This window comes from Cadophora gregata (genome assembly GCF_030347475.1).
Source record: "Cadophora gregata isolate MNR1 chromosome Unknown scaffold_14, whole genome shotgun sequence".
In the NCBI taxonomy this organism is placed as follows: domain Eukaryota; kingdom Fungi; phylum Ascomycota; class Leotiomycetes; order Helotiales; family Ploettnerulaceae; genus Cadophora; species Cadophora gregata.
The window spans coordinates 188,627-211,337 of NW_026695937.1; the positions used below are offsets into that span (position 1 = coordinate 188,627).

At 47.5% G+C, this 22,711-nt stretch overlaps 6 protein-coding genes across 6 annotated transcripts; 3 read left to right on the top strand and 3 right to left on the bottom strand.

The window, feature by feature from the left end:
• Positions 1–507: 507 nt before the first annotated feature.
• ONS95_004154 (uncharacterized protein) lies at positions 508–2,178 on the bottom strand (the record flags this gene model as incomplete). The annotated part of the gene is made up of 3 exons (XM_058497500.1): positions 508–948; positions 1,124–1,363; positions 1,828–2,178. 3 exons carry the CDS (start codon positions 2,176–2,178, stop codon positions 508–510), a joined length of 1,032 nt encoding a protein of 343 aa, XP_058352225.1.
• A 947-nt stretch (positions 2,179–3,125) lies between these two features.
• On the bottom strand, positions 3,126–4,978 carry ONS95_004155 (uncharacterized protein; the record flags this gene model as incomplete). Its single annotated transcript, XM_058497501.1, has 2 exons — positions 3,126–3,143; positions 3,203–4,978. The coding sequence occupies 2 exons, from the start codon at positions 4,976–4,978 to the stop codon at positions 3,126–3,128; spliced, it is 1,794 nt and encodes a 597-aa protein (XP_058352226.1).
• A 982-nt stretch (positions 4,979–5,960) lies between these two features.
• ONS95_004156 (uncharacterized protein) lies at positions 5,961–8,297 on the bottom strand (the record flags this gene model as incomplete). Its single annotated transcript, XM_058497502.1, has 2 exons — positions 5,961–6,320; positions 6,396–8,297. The coding sequence occupies 2 exons, from the start codon at positions 8,295–8,297 to the stop codon at positions 5,961–5,963; spliced, it is 2,262 nt and encodes a 753-aa protein (XP_058352227.1).
• A 967-nt stretch (positions 8,298–9,264) lies between these two features.
• ONS95_004157 (uncharacterized protein) lies at positions 9,265–13,768 on the top strand. Its single transcript, XM_058497503.1, has 9 exons — positions 9,265–11,399; positions 11,449–11,541; positions 11,597–11,666; positions 11,794–12,150; positions 12,201–12,251; positions 12,307–12,478; positions 12,529–12,910; positions 12,976–13,148; positions 13,200–13,768. The coding sequence occupies exons 1-9, from the start codon at positions 11,139–11,141 to the stop codon at positions 13,384–13,386; spliced, it is 1,746 nt and encodes a 581-aa protein (XP_058352228.1). The 5' UTR covers positions 9,265–11,138; the 3' UTR covers positions 13,387–13,768.
• A 297-nt stretch (positions 13,769–14,065) lies between these two features.
• Positions 14,066–15,190, top strand: ONS95_004158 (uncharacterized protein; the record flags this gene model as incomplete). Its single annotated transcript, XM_058497504.1, has 1 exon — positions 14,066–15,190. The coding sequence occupies one exon, from the start codon at positions 14,066–14,068 to the stop codon at positions 15,188–15,190; it is 1,125 nt and encodes a 374-aa protein (XP_058352229.1).
• A 1,886-nt stretch (positions 15,191–17,076) lies between these two features.
• Positions 17,077–22,442, top strand: ONS95_004159 (uncharacterized protein; the record flags this gene model as incomplete). Its single annotated transcript, XM_058497505.1, has 6 exons — positions 17,077–17,460; positions 17,521–17,797; positions 17,849–17,933; positions 18,054–18,763; positions 18,827–19,224; positions 19,269–22,442. 6 exons carry the CDS (start codon positions 17,077–17,079, stop codon positions 22,440–22,442), a joined length of 5,028 nt encoding a protein of 1,675 aa, XP_058352230.1.
• Positions 22,443–22,711: the final 269 nt, after the last annotated feature.

Here is a 22,711-nt window from a genome sequence, read left to right on the forward strand (position 1 = left end):
TACTTACAAACTCATGTCAGCTAATCTGTCATATCTGTCGAGGCAGAGCACGAAGTGCATGCGTGGTGACGGGACTAATGTGACATGTACATATCAGTTTCTATCAAAAACCGCCTTCTTCCAAGCCTCCAGCGGACCATCCTCATTCAAGCTCTTAAGCCATGCTTCTTCATCCCACAGCTTATTTTCTGGCGATCTCTCAGCTCTGTACCGGCCATGTCGGTTTACCAAGATGACTGCTGGAATATGGATTGCGCTTTGTTAAGCACTTGGGACAGTTGCGGACACGGAATAATCAGCCTCTGATGCCTCGGAAGAGTCGACATCATCATCGCAAGATTCGGTGCTAGAGTTGGGTTCCAGTGTTTCATCATTGCTGAGATGTTCCGTAGATGGTGAATCATGTGTTGATAGAGTGTCTTTATCGAGTTCTGAGTTGGACTTGTTTCTAGGCGAGGGCGTAGGCAGTGTCTGTTGAGCTGTTTGAGAGAAGGAATTGAAGACGAATCAGTGCTCGTGAGGAGTGGGCTTCTTGAGTTTGCCTAGATCTCGAGGGACCGGCATCGATTTGTCCAACAAGTCATGGTTAGATGCCGTGTAAAATATAGATTTGGGAGGGAGAGGGAACAGCCTGAGAGGTGCTGGGCAGTGGAGACTATCGAAATGTTGATCCTGAGCGTATGGGTGTCTTTGCGGCTTTCGGGAGTTGGAAGCGTAATAGTCAAGGTCAAGTTGAGCAGCAGGTGTTCCACTGGAAGAATCGCCCTGAAGCTGGGATGAGTCAACTTCTTGGTAGCTGGACCTGAAAGTTTTGGAGTCGTATGAGGATTGGTTTGGTTGCGTGAACGGGGCCCCGCGGCACTGATTGAATTGTGACTGTTGGGCCGATTCTCTATGCTGAGGTGTTCGGGATTCCGCAGTAGCACTATTGTCCGGGCACCGAAAAGGCTGCAGTTTCGTATTCAGCTGTGAACTGATCTTGAACCATGTTCTGTTGCTGAGATTGTTGACAGCTCAGTGGAGCAGCAGGCGAAGGAGTATTTGGACCAAATATTTCACCGGACCCTTGAGCAGGAAGATAGGGGCCTTTGTATGTAAGATCGGACTGGCAAGTTTGACTTACATGCGGACCGCGTACATGAGAATCAAATCCATGATAAGTCTGAGCTCTAGACTGTGGTTGCAAGAACGAAGAAGCGGCATAACGACTACCAACTGGATAAGGAGCCCTCATACCAGCTTGTTGAAAGTGTTCCGCATCTGAGGGGTGTTCGTTGACCCAGCCCATTTGCTCCTGGTTCCGAGGCACGATCGAATGGTGAAGGACAAACGGGGTATTGTCGTTTCCATCACTAGAAGCAACCTGCTGATTGTAGTTAGCATCGCTCACCTGACTAGGCGGTTCACAAGGATACATGTCTCGATACTCCTCGGGATCAAGTAGATCAGAAAAGTCTTGACCCTCATCGTATAAGTGGTGCCGGCCTCAAACATGAGTTCCTACAACATCATTTACTAGTAAAATAAGATTAGAGGCCAAATGTTGTGCTCCACCAAACCTATGTGCAGATGATGTCCTGGAGGAAGGTACTTTTGGTGGAGCAATATATCCTGGCGCACCTGGGACCGTACCAGCATTCCATGCAGCACGACAATATCTATTCTTTGCCCTCAGGCTCTGGAGGTGATGAAGTCGGTGTCGTGGACCAGAAAATGCCTTGTGACAAATCTCACACACATGGTCTTTGATCTTATCGTGGACTCCACGTACGTGTCTTGTCACACTACTCTTTTCTGCGAAGGTTTTCCCGCACGGTGGTCGCGTACACAACCATTTCCCTTCGAGGGCTTGGAGTAGACTATTGGTGTCTCATCTGGCTCTGGAGTAGTCTTATAGACTGAGGAAAATGATGCAGGAATTGACTTGTAGTGACGCTGCAGAGGAGGGAGAACATCGCCTGCTGGTTCGATGTCTTGGCTATCGCGCGACTTCGGACTTGGTCTTACTCTCTTCGGTGTACATGTACTTTCCTGCTGTGGAGAAACATGTTTGCCGTCTAGAGTCAAGTCTTCCTCACTCATATTGTGGTACGGTGTAAGCGGCTCATCATCCTCGTGGTCGCAGTCAATATCCCAAAAGTTGGTGTCTTGCTTGGCTGGAAGGGCGTAGTAGGACATTGCGGGCCAATCTAGCTTCTTGAGACCTTGAAGCTATCGTAGGATAACTTTTACTCATAGGTATCTTATCAAAGAGAGTTTGCGAAGTGTGTAAGTGCTGTGTGGAGGTGCGAAGTCGAAACTCAGGGTCTATTGGTTCTAAAGGCGCCGCAGGCTGCTTGAGAGAAGTTCGTCTTTTCGATACTGCTTGTATTCCTGCTTGTCTTGTATATGTGGAATAAAAGATGGGTGGGAGGAGCTTATACTCCTTGGATTTTTTTCAGACAGCCCAAATGAGTCGCGCGAAAACACATTTGATTTGGGTGTATATCGAGGCAAGGCACCCTCGCTTAACGTCATTTGAAAAAGTTGGAAACTTTTAGCGTCAGACTGTGGCGCCCAGTGAATCCGTCAACCAAATAAGGAAATTTTATTGTCGAAGGAATCTGCAAGTACGAGTCTAGAGTCACGCGAGCTTGAAATATCATCTAGTTCTATTGCTTGCATTATGTCAATCTATAGCGTGCCAAGAAGGTAAACAATAATATGTCGCTGAGGCAAAAACTGAAACGGCACATTGTGACTTTACGCCCTCTTCACAGATTATGACATCAAAATTCTTTTTACATTCTTGAAATCATTTTAGTTGTTTGTTATAGAAGAAAGTATTGTATAAAATCATCCTTTGTGCTACATTAACTCATGACGTTGTCCTCAGACGTCCTCATCTTGCTTTGACACATCTTGTTTCGATGTACCCTTGTTTCTGTCTATTGTAAGTCCTAACATTAAAGAGCCTCATCTCTCCTAACTTAACCACATAGAAATGGCCCCTCACCGAAACTTATCGTAGACCAAGTAAACTGCCATACACTATCATGAGCTCTTTGTGACAACTTGATTCTTCCTACAGAAAACAAAGTAGCATTCAAATTGACCCTAGGGCTAATATCAAAGAAGTAGAGCTTTCAAATTACGGGTCCATACTTCTCACATATGTGTTAGTTTTTGATGGACCAAATGCAAGAATAATAGAATAACGAACCTCATTGTAATTTTCTGCATCAAAAAATGACCAAGTGAACCCCTCTGACAAACCAGTTGCTTGTGCAGAATTCCGAGAGAACAAAGAGTATCCGTCTGAGGCTGAACCAGTCCGATCATGTATAGTGTAGCTGAAACCCCCTCGGGGACCCAAATTCAACTTGTTTGGTGGTGGCGAAGACTCCAGGAAGTCGCCTCCAGTGCCTGTGAGAACTGGAAGAGATGGTTCGAATTCGGAATGTCGAGATCCTGAACCAAACTCATAGCCAGAGGTAGAATTCAGCTTGTTGTTTCGAAGGGAAGCAAAGCTAGGCTGGAGTTGGTTGAGTCCAGATTCAAACCCGGATAGACGACTACTGATGGCCGGTGAACGACTATCATAGACAAGGGGCAATGAAACATTTGCAGATGATACAATACTATCATACACTGGTCCAGTGATTCTTTGGTCCTGGGTTCTGGCGCGATATCCTCTTAGTGGTGGACAAATCTGAGGTTGACTGATGCTGCCATGTTGAGCATGATAACCAGAGGTGGGTGGCTGATGTAAATCAGAAACTGCACGAAACTTCCCAGGATAGTTTGTTCCTGTATCAGAATTCTGAACTTCCTGTTGTATATTAAGGCTTGGATAGGTGCCAGAGGAATAGGAAGAGCGTTGACGACCAGGGTAGCGACGATGAGAACGAGCTGTTGCGCTACTCTCGGAAGGGACATGCACTTGATTTGTTCTGTACAATGGGCTAGTGTGTGATTTTTGGGGATGATTGCGTTGGATGCCGAGATGAGGACGACGAGTGACAAAACTTTGGCTGGCATGTCCAAGTGTTGGGTGTGTTCTGGAGGCGTAACCTGGTCTAGCGTTGACCAGTCCTTCCTCCTGTGGCAGACAGTTTCGTCCATAGAAAGAACTTGTTGGTGGCAGCTGAAGGCGTGGTTGAGCTGAAGGAGCTGTAAAGGGAACGCCGTAGGTCTGCTGTTCGACAGATGAGGAAAGGGAGGCAGCTTCACCATTTCGGTTACCAACAAAAGAGCTGCCATAGGAACGGTTTATAGGTCTTCCAGAATAAGGGTCCACTGACGGCGGAACGTAGCCGTCAGATCCAGGAAGAAGACCAGCTTTCCATGCGTTATTACACTCCGTAAACCTTGGGTTTCGCTGATGTCTTCGTACCCAACGTTCCTCCGAAAGCGATTTGCCGCAGACTTGGCATTGCCATTCCTGAATACTGTCATGCGTTTTCATATGTCGGTCTCGGTTTGATTTGCTACATAATGACTTATTGCAGCCAGTGACTTGACATACAAAATCTTCGCTGTTGTTGACCTTGCTAGAGGTTACTGGATTAGTCGGGTCATTTGACAGAACGGTAGCTGAATTGTTGGAGGATGACGAGTTTAGGTTCGGAGAATCGGCAGGTGGTTTGGCTGCCAACTGTGGAAGAAGAAAAGAATCATCCTGCGTATATGCAGGCTCCAATCTAATTCTCTTTGCTGGATGTGCGGGGCTGAGCGTTGCTTTTTGTTCCTCCTCACTCAAGCCTCGATACTCCTTGTGACCGAGATTTTGGCCAGAGCGTTCCTGTTCTATGACATCGCCAGTCTGACCGTAGAGACTCCTGGTCGTGTTATCCACCTGTTCTTGACTATCCGGATCTTCAGGGGAAATAGGAGGTTGTATTTGACTTCGGAGTTCTGGAAAGGTCTCGCGCTCCGGAAAATAAGTGTTGATGTCGGCCCACAGGTCGCAGTCCACCAAGTTCATCATGTCAGACATATTGTAAAGAACTGTTATACGAATCTGATATCAGCTTGAGTTTCTGTCCTCGAGCTCGGGGACTTTGATTAGGTATGTTGTTCTGTGATCGACCGAGGAGCCATGTCTTGCACAAGCAGGGGAATACGCGCTGCGCATACACTTGATAACGAAACGTGCCCAGAGAGCCGCCACCCATAGCTGAGAATGGCACTTACTCATCAATCTGATACTGTGGAGTTGTAATGTTTCACCGTCGGTAGTGTTGTAAGTTCGTGTTGTTGTGTCGATTTTGATGTCGAACTTGACGTCGGCCGAGCTTTTGCGACTTAACGAGAAACCGCGCCCAAGAAGCTCTTTATCCTCGCGCCCTCGACACTTTACTGATGTCATAGCTACTTCTATATATATACAGTCATTCACATAGCTCCACGATCGTTTGTTTCCCGGAGTCCTGGCTTCCAAGAAGGGCAATGTAATTGTCGTTGCTTTAGAATGAAATTCGGTGAATAGGATTGCGTCTCTCCGCAACCACTTCCGTGTATGGTGTTTATGTGACCACTCTTGCCAGGATGAAGCATGTGTTATAGAGTTATAATTCATTTGTTGATTACTTTCGTGTCAGAACTGTCCGCATATGGAGAATGGTAGCAGCCTGGCAAGTCAGACATCAAGCTGCCAAATATAGTATCACCAAAAAAACCCCAGAGCGCACAGAAGGCGCGCTCGTTCTTGAAATTTAAGCCTCAATACCCATACAATACTTCGAATTTGATGAAAAAAGAAGCACTCCTTAGTCTCCACTGAAGCAAGTACACACAAGATGTCTGCCATTGGAATTGATGTAAAGTGTCTCAATCGTCGGTCGACGACTTTCGAGGTTCCGGAATATCCGCACTGTATCCATCTCAGCTGTAAAGCTTTGGAAAATATGAGCATTGAAATAACTTTCGGGTTTCTCATATAAAGTGGATTTGGTTCTTGTTAAAAGTAGCTAGTATTCCTACCAGTTCGTATTATCATCAATGACTGGCGATTGAGTATCTAGTCCAAACTCAGTCTGAAGCTGGAGATCGCCGCCATTGAAGCATAAAGTAGGCTCAAACGGAATTCCGGCCGGCGTCATGGGGGAGAGGTGACTTCTACCGATATTGACAATTGAAGATGTGCCAGATTCATGGGCAGGAGAATCGCTAGTGAAGGGAAAATTTGAACGGAACTCCAAGTCATAGAATGTGGCTTCAGGCACAGTCGCTGCCATATGAGTTTGGGCCTGAGGACTCCAATCAAAAGGAGTTTCGTCATTTTCAGAATTAACTTGTCTCCCTTGATCGCCGGGTGGGGAGAGATCGCTGTTGTCGTCCTGCAGATCTGGCACTGCAGTTTAAGATTGGCGATAAAGACGATTTGGAGGGTTTGGATCGGCAGGGTAACTAACAGATGGAGGACCACTCAGTCTGTGACCCACGCGAGAAGGAAATCCGAGAGAACCTTGGGGAGACGTATCAGAATTCATAGGAACATGTTGATGGAACCCTTGAGTCGATCTAGAGTCGGCTGAATGCTGTACTTGCTGAACGTCGGATGTGTTTACCTGCGGTGGTGCCACAAAGTCGTTCCAGCCTCGCTTGAGATCTCCATAACCTTGACTGAGTCCTTGGCTGCTAAGACGGTTATGATGAGAAAGAGGTTTTAAAGAATCTCCACTGCTGTGAGTCTGGTAGGTAACTGGACGAGAGCTGTCCAGAAAACTTTGGCTGAAGACGGAAGGCTGTTGGTAGAAAGTGAAAGGGAAAGGCTCCCTTCCAGCACGAGATCCAGCTGCACGTTGGTTATGTTCCGACTTGTCCTTCTTTGATCCATAATTTCCGTGATTTTGATAAATAGGTGAACCGTCAAAGCTGGTATGAGAAGGGGTAGGATGTCTAGAAGCATATATCGGCTGGAAATCGAAGGTCGAACTGTCCGGCTGGTCTGGGCAAGCAAGACTACCAATCTTACCCATATACCTGTAGTCAACTTGTGGATTCGTAGCTTCAAGGCTAGTATGATCGTAGTTACTCGGAGACCAAGTTCTCTTGGACGCAGGGTCAGGCTCGTTGTTGAACTGACGAGTGGTTGGAGCCGAGAGAGAATCGGAGGCGCCAACTGGGCCGGGACCAACGATAATCTCAGCTAGATGTCGACTGGATTCGAACTGTGTATTCTTTTGTGTGTGTCGATAGCGGCCTCTGAGCCAATCTGCATAACAGTCCTCATTCTTGGGATTCTTGTGATGCCCATCACGTCGACGTCTGTCCGCGAAAGTGCGTCCGCAAGTATCGCACCTCGGTTTGATCTGGTTATGGACTACCTTCACGTGTCTGCTGACACTAGAGGAAGTCTGATAAACTTTGGAACAATGGGGACATGGGTAGTGTCCTGCGGCGTCACGAGTATATGGCTGTCGGTTGGCTCTTGTGTAGATGCTAGTTGAAGAAGCATTAGTCGTTGAAGGCGAGAACAAGGCTACCGGAGAAGACGCTGCAATAGAATTGTTGGAATGATGACTCCATGGAAATCCCTGAATATTGGTGCCGATGATTTCACTGTTATTGCCGCGGTTTCTCTTCGCTGGTCTACCTCGGATCGATGATTTCAAGACAAGACCGTCATCAAGCTGGACGTATTCATCTTCTTCATCTTCCTCTTCATCCCAGTTATCCTCGAATATTTTTCGTTGATTTTTAGTGATATCTTGGGACATCTGTAAGCTCATAGTATCAGAATCAGAGTACAACTCGTGTGATGGCTTGAATATCTCGTCAAGATGACTTTGAATTTGGTTGTTACCAGATATAGGAAAGAATATGCGGTTATGCGGTTTATCTTGTTGAGATAAGAGGGACTGTATGCTTAGGGAGCTATATCGATTGCTAGTGCTAGTAACCAGAGCAGGATTCTCTGTGTGTAATTGGAAGGCATTTTCAACCGTCGGATCTTTGCGACCGGAAGGAAAGGTAGAGCCACAAGAGGAGAAGTCGAGAGACTGGTCGGTTAGAGGTCTGACCAATAACGATTCATTTTCTTCATGTCGACTGAAATTTATATCCTCAGAGCTGAATGCGGAATTCCGAAAGCTTCGTGCCCGAGGTCCTTGAGCTCTTGCCTGCCAACATTGTTCTTCTTTCCCTTCGATCTGTTCTTCTTGTTCTTGGATCCCCGGGTTTTGAATTGGTCTCATATGGGCTTTGTCTGAGGTTCCACGACGTGGATCAGCTCGGAAGTTCGCGTTGCTTGTTGCAGTATTGTGCTGGGAATTCTCCGTAGCAGGGTTTGACTGTCTGAAAGACTTCGACATTTTGGCTGTTTGCTGAAGTTTGTCAGAAGAGTACCGTGAAGTCTAGCAGATGATGGCTTGTGCTGGTACTTTCGTAGGAGAGTTGATTGCGATCGTGATGATAAAGTGAACCCGGATTTCTCTGAATGCTAGAGAACACGAGATGGGAAATGGGCAGGTTTTTAGCAGAATTTGAGAATGGATACTTACACAAAAGCTTAAATTTCTTTTCAGATAATACTTGAATCGTACAGGAGAGGTATATTGTGGTCGTGGAAGTTGTGATTGTCGAGTTCGGAGATGTTTGTTTCGAGTTCCAGGGGGGTCGCGTCAATGTGCCCATTTTTAAGTCGCAACCGCGATACTTCATAGACGTCACAGACCCGCTAGAGTCACAGATTCACGCTCGTGACTTGTTGTTACAGTAACTATCTACCTATATATTGAATGTATCATAAGAAGAACCAATAGAGAACAACGTGATATAAGGCTGGCTGTGAAGCGTATGAATAAATGATGATGAGACGACTGCCTCCATGACAGGACATTCTGTCAGTATTCATGCACTGCGTATCCATTCACAGTTTCAATGTCACATAACATAAACCCCTTGAAATTTGTTTTATGTTATGGGCTTTACTTCAAATATATGATGTGGTGGATGGGGCCAATGAAAGATTAGTTGTTTGGGGGTTTGTGTCCAGAGGAGAAAGCGCTCCGTGTAATCCAATTGCAAGAATATGGCAATCACTAAACGAATTCACTTGGGCGTTTGACCATAGCCATGATTTCTCTCAACAAATTGACGCTTGTACTTAACGCACGAGGGCATAGTCTGTTGTTTACTTTCACAAAACATGGCTGGAGCAAGCGAAGCTGGGAAGGAACAGGGGTAAAGATTACAGGTGGGGCAGAAGTCGCTTGGTCACCCAATCCTCTTTGATTCACGGAACCTGGAGTCCACGACGTCCTTCACCACAAACGACAATTTGTCCTCTTCCTCACCGCAATCCACTCTCGCCGATGCCACCCATACGGAGACGAGTTGTCACATCCCTGCGTCCATTATTATTGGGACCCAGAGCCAGTCTAGCCAAAATGCACATCACGGCTAGCTGCGCCTGCTGGGAAAAAGCAACCTGCAGCTACAGGGGTCGGACCGTGCGATTGACCGCAAAGACAGGGGGCGGCGAGCGGTGCGGATTGTGCGGGTTTGCTACGACGTGCAACAAACAGTCTGTACTTGCAGCGAAAGGAATTAAAGTTGCACGAAGATGACGATATCTGTTGACCGATCCTCATCTCTGGGTTTTGGGTCGATTTGGCGGGGTACCCGGGGTTTCACAACGTGCTGGGACTTTGACCACCTGGTGCCGAGACACTTGCAACTCGTAGTGTCCGTGATTCCGCCATCAGACACCTTATCAAGACGTTACATTTTGGAGGGTCTCTGTTGATTTCAAATTCTCGATATCGGAAGCTGGAAGTTTTTCTCCGAAAGTAATTCTTTACCGAGGAATGCTGCTAGGGGCATCTGATAGATTATCGTGCCACTGCTCTGAGACAAATGATAGCGCACCATGCGCTTGCAAAGTTGCGGTGAAGGATGGTAGCAAGTATTTGTCTTGGACGAAAAACAGGGTCATAGGAGACGCCCTACCACCTGCGTCAAGGCGTTGGATGCTCGGGGAATTCTGAGACGTTTGGTATCCAATGTTGACGTTCCAAGGCATCGGATAGAGTGGGCTCGAAGAATGACAACCAGGAAAAAAGTGTCTCTGCTGCGCAACACTAATTTTGGATATCGTAGTGGCGTATCTAAAAAGTGCATCTTGGGTAGGTTTGACACAGAATGCTATTTCGAGCAGCGCTGGCAGCTATGGAAAGACTATCTCAATCAATGTGTAATGCATTCCACAAAGCAGGCCAGCCGTTACCATCAATGTCATGCCCTGCATGGACACTTGGCAAGCGTCAGTACATGTTCGAATTAATTGGCCAATCCTGGGAGATCGTGGGCTTCGGGGTTTGTCTTCGGACCATTTATGTCCAAATATTCTGGTATCCACCTCAAGCTATCCACTCAGCAGTTGACAAACATATGCAAGCTAGTGGAAGTGGTGCGGCCTGCTGGGTCCACCCCCACCATTTCAATTTCGCGTTCATCTTATCTCATACGAGCAGATATTTGAAGGGTGTGTAAGATTTCTGCTGTGGAAGGCAACTGCCGATACACTGTCTAGGAGTGCTCCCAAAGGTCGCAATATTACTCGCTACCAGTGTACTGAGAACTATGCACGCATGAGAGAGAGGGGTTGATTCAGGGAACATATTTCGGTATATGTTGCGGTCTGTAACTTGACAGGATCTTCATTGGTTTCCAAGGATGAAGTCAAGCAGATGGGAACGATTTTTCGGACGAGCCGACGTAAAGGGTTCGAATCAAGCTTCATGCCCGTGTTACCTCCCATCTTACTTCTGAGGGTACCTTCCGACGCGTCACTTGCAAGAATCGGTGAAGAATGTCTCCTACTCGATTGGTCCCAGTCCGTCTCTAAACTTAGGTCACCTTATGGTATAGCCCTATTTGAGTCACTGTTGGGCAATAAACTTCTCAACCATGGTCGGAACAAGGCCGAGGCACTCTGGGCACTCAAAAGCAAAAGCACTATGCTAAGATTGGAATGTCTTTCGCCCTTTGGGCCGGCTTTCCAAACGTGTTTAGTGGGCGACGAGCCAATATGAACCTACCGTAATCTCCCTCCAAAGTGGGGTCTCGATTTGCACCGAGGGCCGGTCCATACCCTCGGGCGCTCTGGAGTGATTAGAGTGCTCTTGAGTGAACGGGTTGTACTTGGGTGAATGGGTGGCAATGCTGTGGAGCTGCATGGTGGTAGCAGTGGTAATTGGAACGGCCCGCCTTACCTTAGAAACTCAAATATAAGAGGCCACCCATGGGCAGAGGATTTCGCCCACGGGCAGTTTTCCTGCCACATACAATCCAAAATGCTCGAGCAATCTCTTCCAGAAGCATTTGTTCCCTCTGTGGAAAGAATGTTGACTGAATCCCGTTCTCATCTCAAAACACTTTGCAATAACCCAGTGCCCTATGCTCTGATACTGGTATGTTTTCCACTTTTAGAAAGACGCGTTTATGCTAAAAGCTGTCTAGGCATTGTGCATCTTGCTGGGTAGGATTGCGTACTTGAAATACTTCCACCCACTTGCAAGGTTCCCTGGTCCAAGCCTTGCACCGCTTTCAAATGTAAGCCATGTCAACATAGTATTATCGATAGGCGACGATACTTACACCATCACAGGGCTTCTGGTATTACACGATTCTGAGTGGAAGAGGACCATGGAAGAATCATAGCTGGCATCAGAGATGGGGTATGTTCATGTCCCAAGTTCCACTACCAAGCAACTCCTGTCGTTACACAAATAATCCCTGGAGACGGGCCGTTCCGTTATGTTGGACGGAACGGATCACCGCTGCACAGACATTAACGTGGCTCAGGACCGATCGTACGGATCGCACCCAACCACCTCAGCTTTGGCTCCCACGCGGCACAAAAGGCTATTTACGGTTTCGGCACTCGCACAGTGCCGTCTATGGTAAAGGATCCGATATTCTTCACTCCTGAAGTCGATCACTCGATGAATATCATAAACGAAACAGACCGAGAGGAACATTCGCGCATGCGACGCATGTTGAGCTTTGCTTTCAGCAACTCCAATCTTCTAGAGAATGAAGATGTTCTGGTGAGAAGGACCGATGAGTTTGTGAAGACCATTGGGACAATGCAAAGTCAACACGGCAAGCGAGGGTTCAACATCGTGCAGCAATTCAATTATGTAACGTTCAACATTATGGGTAGGTTGATCTCTAGCCCCTCCGAAAATTGCCATTAACGAAGGAATCAGGCGAGATGTCATTTGGGGATTCTTTTGATGCAAGACTCGCGGCACAGCCAGGCAAGTCCACCCGTCCAGCATCCTTGCGCCTTCATTTTTGCTGACGATCTTCCAGAACATCGATACCACTGGGCAGATGTCATTGTAAATACGACATACATGAACGATGTGATGCGAGCAGTTTGCGTTATTCCTGGATTGTTCTCATTCCTAGAGTGGTGGAAGACAGATCATATGAAGAAGACATTGTACAGGCATGCGGAATATGCGACCGAGCATACTGAAGCGTAAATATCGCTAACCCTCAAATCCAAAAGCAAATGCTAAATGATACTAGACGCCTGAAAATAAACACTCCTCGAAAAGATTTCACCTACCATATCCTCTCTTGCAAAGGACCTCGCCCTTCGACCCTCGAAATGGGCTCTCACTTCAACGTAATAATGATGGCGGGCGCAGTCACAACAGCAACATTCTTGGCAGGAGTTACATACTACCTCGGTCATAACAAAGTGGCTCTATCACGTCTGCAACACGAAATGAGAACGCGATTCAAGAGCTTGGATGAAATTACTTCTCGAGCGCTGATGGAATGCGAATATCTCAATGCTGTTGTTGAGGAAGGGCTGCGAATCTACCCTCCGGCTGGAGCAGGCCATCTTTCTCGGATCGTGCCAGCTGGCGGATGCGAGATTGAAGGGGAGTGGATTCCTGAGGGAGTAAGTATATGTCGGCTCAATATATTGAATTCTTCTGGATCGGGAATGAGAGCTAACAAAGTCAGACTCGAGTTTCGGTGCATTCCTGGTCCGTCCTCCGTGACCCTCTCAACTTCTGGAACCCAAGTGCTTTCATTCCAGAACGTTGGATGAAGAACGAGCCACAAGGCCAGGGAGGAGATAGACTTGAAACCAGTTTACCTTTCTCTTATGGACCCCGCGGATGTCTTGGAAAGAAGTAAGTTCACCCCACCCATAATTACTTTGTAGCTGTGCTAACAAGGGACAGTCTCGCGTATTTGGAAATGCGCATGGTTCTCGCGAAACTATTCTGGCAATACGACTTAGCTTGGTTTAACAGCGACGAAATTGTTTGGGAGAGGGATACCAAGGGATACACACTTTGGGAGAAGCCAGATTTGAGGGTCTTATTGAGAGATCACCACACCGGTGGGGTCTCCTCTATGCATCTGTAGCCAGGCTGGCCCGGTGCACTTCTCATCTCTATTGGGCCCGCATTCTAGGCGTTCATCATCTGTTTAGTCTGTTTTTGGATCATGGATCGAGTTCTCGATTTCAATTGGTGTGCTGGCGTTGGCACTGGTTGGAGGCTTTCGATTCTTACAGTTACATGCTGCCGGCGCAGGAAAAAGTTTGGTGAGCGAGAGGGTAATTGTAAATGTAAGTAAATATAAGAATACATTGATATATTAATAGGGATTTATTATTTTTGAATTTGAAATGTTCAGCAGAAAATCCAGATCCACTGCCGCCGATAAACCACATGTTCTTCGCACGTGACAGCCTGCCCATGTCGCGTTCAACGTTTGGAGACCTGCGACGTTCCACACATCAGCCTCAGCTCTCCACCCCCCAACCCAAAACTGACGCCCGAAGCTCTGAACCACGACCGCCGCAGATTCAATCGGCACATTTTGCTATATTTAAGTCGCTTCAGCTTCAGATATTATTGCCGCACAGCCTGCTCCACGACCTGAGAACGACCGCGTTCGACCAAGCAACAAATCATTAAGATCCACTGCCTCTCCAGCCCCCACCTCGCGCATCATCCTTCCCTACGGGGCACATCGTCCAAAGCCTGAATACTAGCATATCTGCGAGAGCCATACGAACACAGCATCACGAAACGGAAGTATGACGAGATTGGCGCTGCGGAAGCGGTTCACTTGCTTCCAGAAACTGCCGCTGGAAGTCAGGCTCCTGATATGGGAGGCAGCATTGCCGGGACCAAGACTTGTGAGCATATGCCAAAGACGACTACGGAAGACATTCCTAGATTACAAGGAGGAGAAGGGGTACGATTGGCCACCGATGCATGATACTGAATGGAATGAGGATGACGAGTTGAGCGAGGAGCAAGAGGAGGAGCGCAGAAATGCACGCAGAGATGTCTGTCTTGCGCTTGTCGACTGGTTCGATGTATACGACGACATGAATCTCTTCTGGCAAATGAACTTGCTGTGTATTGCCTCCAATTGCTCTCCTCCGAACATAACTTACGTCTGTCATGAGGCCTATCGGGTTGTTGCGAGATATTACACTAAAGCCTTTGCATACCCAGACACGCTCCCAGGAGCTTACATAAATCTCGATAACGATATACTCTACCTGCGCGAAGAAGACTTCTCCCTGATGTCGACATTTGAGGGGAGTTCATTGATATTACAAGGGCTGAAGGGCCATTTTGCCATCACAGATATAGAAAGTCTTGAGAGAGTTCGGAGCTTGGCAGTAAAAGTCAGTGAACGAAATCAGCCGCTGCCACAGGAGGATTTTTTGTGCAAACTGTTGGAAATCTTTAAAGGCGTCGAGGAAATCTCAATAGTGGCCAGAGACTATAATACCATGGTCATTCGGGACTACCCTCCAGATCCGGCAGGGCAGGAATGCCTCATCGATCCAGTAGATGCTTCTGGGGCGATCAGGGCATACTCTACTAGTAGACAACGTCTTCTAGCAGGATCCCTAGTAGAAGTCAATCTTCCGTTACACTGGAGTGCTGAGTGGCTGAAGCAATCAGCAGAGTTGGCCAAGCAGACATGGGAAGCTAGTCGAGAGCCTGCGTCATCCCGAAGATTTCCAAACATCCGAGTTGTAAATATCGTCCCTCAGCGTCTGAAACGGGATCTGGATCAAGCTAAAGCACTTTACGAGCAGGCTCTCGAGACCTACCGAATCAACGAAGCTATCCGCAAGAGCGAAGAGCTACATGCAGCTGGATTCTGTACTGATGATGCTCTTTCGGATGATGACTTCTAAGAGAACAAAGTTTCAAGCCCCCACACGCAATAGCTCATAACTCAGCCTTTAAAGGAGAATATTTGCCCTCGTTTTTCTCACCTGTTGAAGGATCTGACGAGATATCAACTTCTCTGATTCAACCGGGTAAACGGTTGAAGACTCTGTCTGGGCTACCTGTTCACCTGTTATACCGGAATTCCATGTCTTCGCAGGATAGTTATTCGATGTCCAAGAATTTCCAGTGCAGCTACCCGGATATGCCCATCCCGATGCTTCTCAGCAGAGTCTAGTAACAGAGCAAGAATCGCGATGATCACATCAGGCTGAAGCGAAGGTGGCCATTTGATTGCAGGGAACTTATCAGTTTGCTGCCCGTTAGAACAGCAACATGTTGCAAGTGCTCGAGCTGATACTGCAATTGAGAAAAGAGTGGATACTTGGAGAATGATCTTCGACATTTTGAAAAGGATGGGCGCTAAGATGGTGACGACACGGAGGGCAAGACAAGGTCAGATGGATATCAAGATCACAATTAAGGATCGAAGCAAGCGCGTTCTAGGGATGAGGAGGGTACATGTGCAATCGAGTGGTTCAAGTCCACAATATCGAGGTTCATCAGTAACTGATCGCTTTTGGTAAAATAATAGAAAGACTCGATATTGTAGCTTTGGACAATGTGGTGTTTGCACACTGCAACACTGACTCTGCCTCATCTGCATCGATAATTCCACCGAGTCCCTTTGCAGTAGCGTTTGTGATGCTTGCTTGATGGCTTACATTGCGAGCTGTACATTGGTGTTTTTCCAATTACACGTTTCTGGACTATTGCAGTCCTTGCGCTCAATCCGATTTCTCAAAGTCGAAGCAAGCACTCCAGCTGTTTGGTTGTCTCGATTTGTTAGACTTGCTGCATTCTACCCTATGCCAAGGGCGGTTTTCCTCCACAAATCCCACCAGCACCTCCTTGGTTTTGATTCTTAGCACTCTCCTTCGATTTATCAGCTCCAAAGGTTCAACATGTGTTGATGCCTGATTCTTTTGGGTTTGTTGATATCGAAAGCATTAGCGTAGCAGTCCCGGTTCTGTTGCGGGATGTGGGTTCGCTCAAGCGAGTCTGTTTGGGTTTCCACTTTGGGCCATCAACACAACCAGGCAAGCCTTCCGCCTTCTTCCCCCTTCCGCACCACAACGCAACCTCACCTCACCTTCAACACCGCAACCATCAATCCAAGGTCGATCTCCACGGCGACCTCGTCCTTTGCTGGACAGCATCATTCTCTTCACTGGTAACATCCATATGGTAACGGTCCAGCTTCTGTAGGCACGTACATCCGTGGCAATTGTGCGATTCCAAAGCATATCTCCACGATCCTCCTGCAACAGCTCCTCCACCTACAACACAGGAGATCTCTTCTTACAATTCTCAAATGTGAACTTAGCTGACTAGCCCAGGTAGAGGCCCGAACTCCAATTGTAATATCGCTGCCCCCTTACTCCCACTTCCGCTGTCAAGTCAAGCTGAACTCCTACCAGCAATCGCGCAGGAAGTTGGCTTAGCGCACGACAAAAAGGAATCAAGTTACAGTGGTGAGTGCCACCTTTGCCTCGGTGTTGCCCCCTCCAGTCCAATAGCTGTGGCTCGGCTGATTGCAAACATCATGCCTAGACCCGCATTGGTAAAAACTTGTTGGGTTTCATCAATCCTCGGCGTTGTCATGATACTGCCTCTTTCGGCAGCAAATCAGTATGGAAGACTTGCTGATTAGGCTTTAGATAGATCGGGTTTTCCAAGGAAAGCATTGCTTCAATCGTTCTGCGCGAATACCTCCGCATTTCACTGTTCATGTTCTGGCTAGTACCTTCCGATCGCTGTCGGTTGAGGGTTTAGAGCTCGTAATCTTGCAATGGCTCCCTCGAAACGTTCCAGGGATGCCCGAAACGTCCTCATCGATCACATCAAGAAAACCTACGAACATAACGCGTTTCCTGAGGAATGGAGAAACCTTCCTGAAGTTCCGTCTTCTGCAGAAATCAAGCCTGCCTACAAGGATCCTGTAATTGTGGAGGAGGAGCCAGAAGAATGGGACGCATACCAACAAGAAATTGTGTACAATGAAAAGCTCCCTCGTAATATTGTGGATGGTCCTTGGCCGTCCAAAGAAGCCTACATTGGCGCACACTACCAGCTTACCCGGGAAGATTCAAATGCTCCGCTACGAAATGCTGTTACCGAAGTTCAAGCCAATCCTTCAATGGACGATACTGGTGATACTTGTATCTACACAGGTGTAGGTTCTGTCCTGATATAGGTTTCATCAGCTCCACCCACTAACTTGGAATTGGTGCAGCTGACTTTCATCGGCATAACACTAAGCTGCAGAGGTGTCGCTTCTCGAGTCGAGTTCTCCTGCGAGCGTGCTGGAAAGCAGATCAGATGGGAACAGTCAAAACGCTTGCTTCAAGGAACTATTGTGGCTCTTACACCGGAGAGAGATATGTTCAAAACCATCTGCAAGGTAGCCATTGTCGCAGCACGAGCCATCAGGGGCGGTCTCGACCAAGATCCTCCTAGCATTGATATTTTCTGGGGAGATATCAAAGATATGGTCATTGATCCAGTAGAGAGTAAGTGAAATTGCACAATAATGTAGCCAGTGCTTGCTAACATGCTCTCAGAATATGTCATGGTGGAATCTCGACAGGGCTTTTTTGAGTCGTCTCGCCACACGATGGTTGCAATGCAGAAGCTCATGACTGAACCGTAAGTGACAGTTCCTTCTCGTGGCACCTCTCATGATGCCCTTCCGGTACCCAAAGAACCACAGCTTCCCGAGTGTTCGCCAGTCTCTGGCTGCTGAAGCATCCATGCTGATTTTTACAGGTTCTCTTTTGCTAGGGAACTGGTAGAGCTTGACTCCTCTCCAGAAGCCCCATCATACGTACAGCAGAATCCTTTCATGGACTTGAGATCTTTGGAGCGCAATATAGAGGAGGCACCAGAGCCCTTAACCTTGTCTAACGTGGATGTAACCCAAGACTTCCCGAAGAACATCAAGTGTGGAATGGACTTGTCGCAAATGAATGCCTGCAAAAACATGATAACCAAGCGATTGTCAATTGTTCAGGGTCCTCCAGGAACTGGCAAGACCTTTGTATCCATTTCGGCTCTGAAGGTCATGATTCAGAATTTGGGACCTGATGATCCTCCTATCATTGTCGCAGCTCAAACAAACCATGCCCTGGATCAATTGTTAAACCACATCCTGGACTTCGAAGCTGAGATCGTCAGACTAGGGGGTCGATCCGACAGAGCAAATACTGCCATCAGAGCACGCACATTATACGAATTACGTCAAACCAACGACTGTTCCAAAGTTAACCAGGGTTTATCAGCTGCTTATAAAGAGCTTGGAGGATTGTACTCAGAAGTAGTGGGCATACTGTCACCGCTATTAAATAACTCTGTCATCACAGCTGATACTCTTCTTGAGCTCAATATCATCACCAAATCGCAACGTCAGTCTTTGGAGGCGGGAGACTGGGCCGTCGAGCAGAGCGAGAACGATGTTGTTACTGAAGACCTTCAGGCCTGTAAGTCGAGTTTGCCAAGATGGCAGTCTGCCACTTTGGATTAGTACTAACTCATCGACCTAGGGCTCACCACTGCCCAGCTTATGGCTATTCCGCCAACACCATCCATCAATCTTGGATTTCCGCTGGAAGAAGGTGACATCGAATATGAGCAGCTTCAAGACCTCGCGGCTGAAATGGCGGACGCTGATGGCCCTGAGGAGCTGGATCGTGACTTCGGTCTTGACGGGCAATGGCTTGCCTTTCGCCGAAAAATGACTGGAAGACACAATACTCCCATAATCGATAGTACTATGCGAAGAAAGCTGAGCCGCTGCAAGGATCTGTTTGAGATTCCTGTAGCCGAACGTGGTCAGATGTACCGATATTTTGAGAAACAGGTGAACGGCATCATGATGCAGAAGCTGCAAGACTTTCTCCCGAAATATCAGCGATGCATTGAGAACTGGAATATCACTAAAGTAAGTTTTGAAACTCTGCTTTGAAGTTAAGCTAATCCTTGAAGTCCCTGTCAAATATCAAGCTTATGCAACAACTTGGCATCAAGGTGATTGGCTGCACAACAACCGGTCTTTCCAAGTATCGAGGATTTCTCTCGGCAATCGAGCCTCGAACTTTGCTCATTGAGGAGGCGGCTGAGACACTCGAGTCCAAAATTATCGCTGGCATGATGGAATCTCTGCAGCAGTTGATCCTTGTCGGCGATCACAAGCAATTACAAGCATCCTGCACAGTTCGGGCTTTGCAAGATGAGCCATATAACCTGAGCGTTTCAATGTTTGAACGATTGGTAAAGAACTCCATGCCATTCGTGATGCTCAATCACCAACGTCGTATGATCCCGGACGTCCGCAAACTTCTTTGTATTCCACCAAACCCCTTTTATAGAGATCTACACGATCATGAGAGCGTGTTAGACAGAGTAAACAACCGACCGCCTGTTCCAGGAATGGGAGGACTGGATACCTACTTCTTTTCGCACAACTGGATTGAATCTAGAACATTTGACGGTAGTTGCTTCAACATAGCTGAGGCCGACATGATTGCGGAGTTCTTCAGCTATCTTGTAGTCAACGGTGTTGAGTCGCCCAAGATCACTGTCCTTACATTCTACAACGGGCAGAGAAAGACCATCATCAAGCAGTTGAAGCGACATCCAAGTCTGGGAGACACAACGTACTTCAATGTGTTCACAGTCGACAGTTACCAAGGCGAGGAGAATGATATTATTCTACTGTCCATGGTTCGAAGCAACCAAAATATGGGTGTTGGATTCTTGGACAACAAGAACCGATTGGTGGTGGCACTGTCACGAGCTCGTCGTGGCCTGTACCTTTTTGGCAATTCAGTGACATTGACCGCAGGAGAAACAACAGAGCTGGCGTTCGGACGGGACGCGCTCTTCGACCCTTTTATCATCTTCATGAGAAATCAAGGTCGTTATGATATCGATGGAGGGTTGCCTGTCACTTGCGCAAGACACAACTCGGTGACCAGAATATATGATGCCGATGGTTGGGCAATGCTCGCTGGAGGATGCCAAAGGTCGTGCGAGGGCGGTATTCTGCCGTGCGGCCACACCTGCACCCTTCTATGCCACCCTTTCGGTCATTCCAGAGTCATCTGTAGGGAAGCTTGCACTAAGACTCTTCCCTGTGGTCATGGCTGCTCCCGCAATTGTGGGCAAGGTTGTGTCTGTGACCAGTGCCATGTTGCTGAGACTGGATTGATCTTTGTTCCTGACAACTTCGAGTATTGGGAGCCAGATCCATGTGATTCTCCTACTTCGAGCGGCAGTCCTACTAAAAGTGCCATAAAGAGCGGAGATCCACAAGGGCTTGATCATCGACAAGTCAGATTCGACGACGACGCCAATCCATTCACGGTCTCGGATGTACGTCACGATCTGCATTTGTCGAATAGTCGAGTGCAAACAAACGGTCGACCAATTCCGCCTCGCTCGAAGGCAATTACAAAGGGCCGCAGAGTTGTATCAGATCTTGCTACTGGATATTCTTCGACACACGGAAGTAGTTCTGGTAGATCGACGCCAAACAAATCTCATTCACAACGCTCAAAACGAAGCCACAGCCAACAGCCGCCTCTTCTTGTTGGATATAGGCGTGAGCCTGTTGTTGACAGAAACCACCCTGGTTTTAGGGACTGGCAGAATTACAACGCAAAGCAAGCCGACCAAGAGATCGATGAAAAGCAACGCATGGAAGCAGCCAAAGCTCCAAAGGTAGATCCATCTTCCATTATCATCAAGGAGACATTCCGGCCAGTAATTATCAAAAACGGCGTGAGAACCAAGGATCCATCGGGTCCTGTCCGCACTCTCATTCAACCTCGACGCTCAGAGAAATCTCAGGCTCCACGAGAATCTAGTCCTACTTCGACATCAACAAAGAATACCGACCTCACTATCCCCGATGCTTCCATTCAACAGCAGCGTTTGGAAATTGAAAAGTGTCTGGTTACACAGGTATTATCTTCCACGACAGCAGCAGGAAAGTCTGGGGACCTTAGTCGCCCTATGGATTCCGACGACCACAAACGTTTGGAGCTTGCAAAGTCTATGGCTCTCCAAGAAACCACATCCGTACCAAAGACTGATTTGGATCCAATTCCCCCGGAGAGCCCATCGGTTAGGCACAAAGCTGACGTCAACAAACGCAAAACGAAGAATACCGGGACACTGCAACAGAAGCAGGGAAACTCAAAGAGATGCCCACAGTCTCCACTCGTTAGCCCCAACCAGTCGAGTCCCGAATTTCCTCCAGCGGTAGTCGGCTCTGAAAAGAGTGGTACTCATGTTCTTGTTGATGATTTCGTACAGATTACAAACAAAGACGAAGAGAAGAGCCCCAATCTGACTACTATTGGACCCAAAATTCGAGACCTCCTCGACGACTCTGATTCTCCTCCACTTCACGTCGATTTCAATCCAGCTACTTTTCATCATCCTACTCAGGAGACTGCAGATCTTCTTGGTGATTTCTTTGGTCCTCTGAAAGCTCCGAAGCTTGAGAAACTCGACAAACTACATCCTGTTGCTATCACTGAACAACGCGGCCCATGGACCAGTGTTCTCTCTGATGAGAGTGAATCAGCGGCTGGCGGTGAAGCTGAGTGCATTAAGATCATTCCTGCATCAGTTGAGCGACTTGGTCAGCAATCTGACATTCTGTCAGTCTCCGATGATCTCGGCCGTCCACTTTCCAAGAACTCTGCGGCAGGCCGATCCATTGCGCAACCGGATAGTACAGAATCATCTCCAGCAGATTTCACTGAATTTTCTACAGTGGCAGCTGACTTGTCTTCTCGGACCCTCAAATCTGATCCTGAAGTCAATGTCAAGCATGGCGCGCTGCATAGCGGGGTCCTCCACGCTAATCATGTACAGAAACAATTCGACGATATCCTGATATGCCCGATCTCGAAGAAATGTGGAAAGCCACGCCAACATGTAGTTGTTACCTCGTTGGATGATGACAGCTCTAAACAGCAGGACGGTGGCCATGGTGTTGACCTTTTGCTGGATTTCGGAAGCGATCTCCAGGCTCGGCAATTGGCACCCCCAAAGAGCCTCATTGACGAGTCTGAAGATGTTCCTTCCATTTCATTTCCTGCCCACGCTGGCGGTTTGGACGGTGATGAAGATCTCATTGCTTTTTAGAGAGAGGTAGGAAGACGGACTTCTTGATAGTCCTGACTGCATCTCGCTTCTTCTCATTTTTCCAAGATGTGGTTGGCACTCTTTCCCAGGATCAAGCAGGATTTGTTATTGAGAATGGTTTGCTGCTTCGCGTCAGATGAGAATAAGATCAGATGTGTATGTTTCGACTCTTGTAATTTTAGTCCAGTTTGTGTCTGTACAGATCACTTATCTAAATTGGGATCCCACTGAGGATTACTAGATAAGGTCGGATCCCACTTCGAGATGAA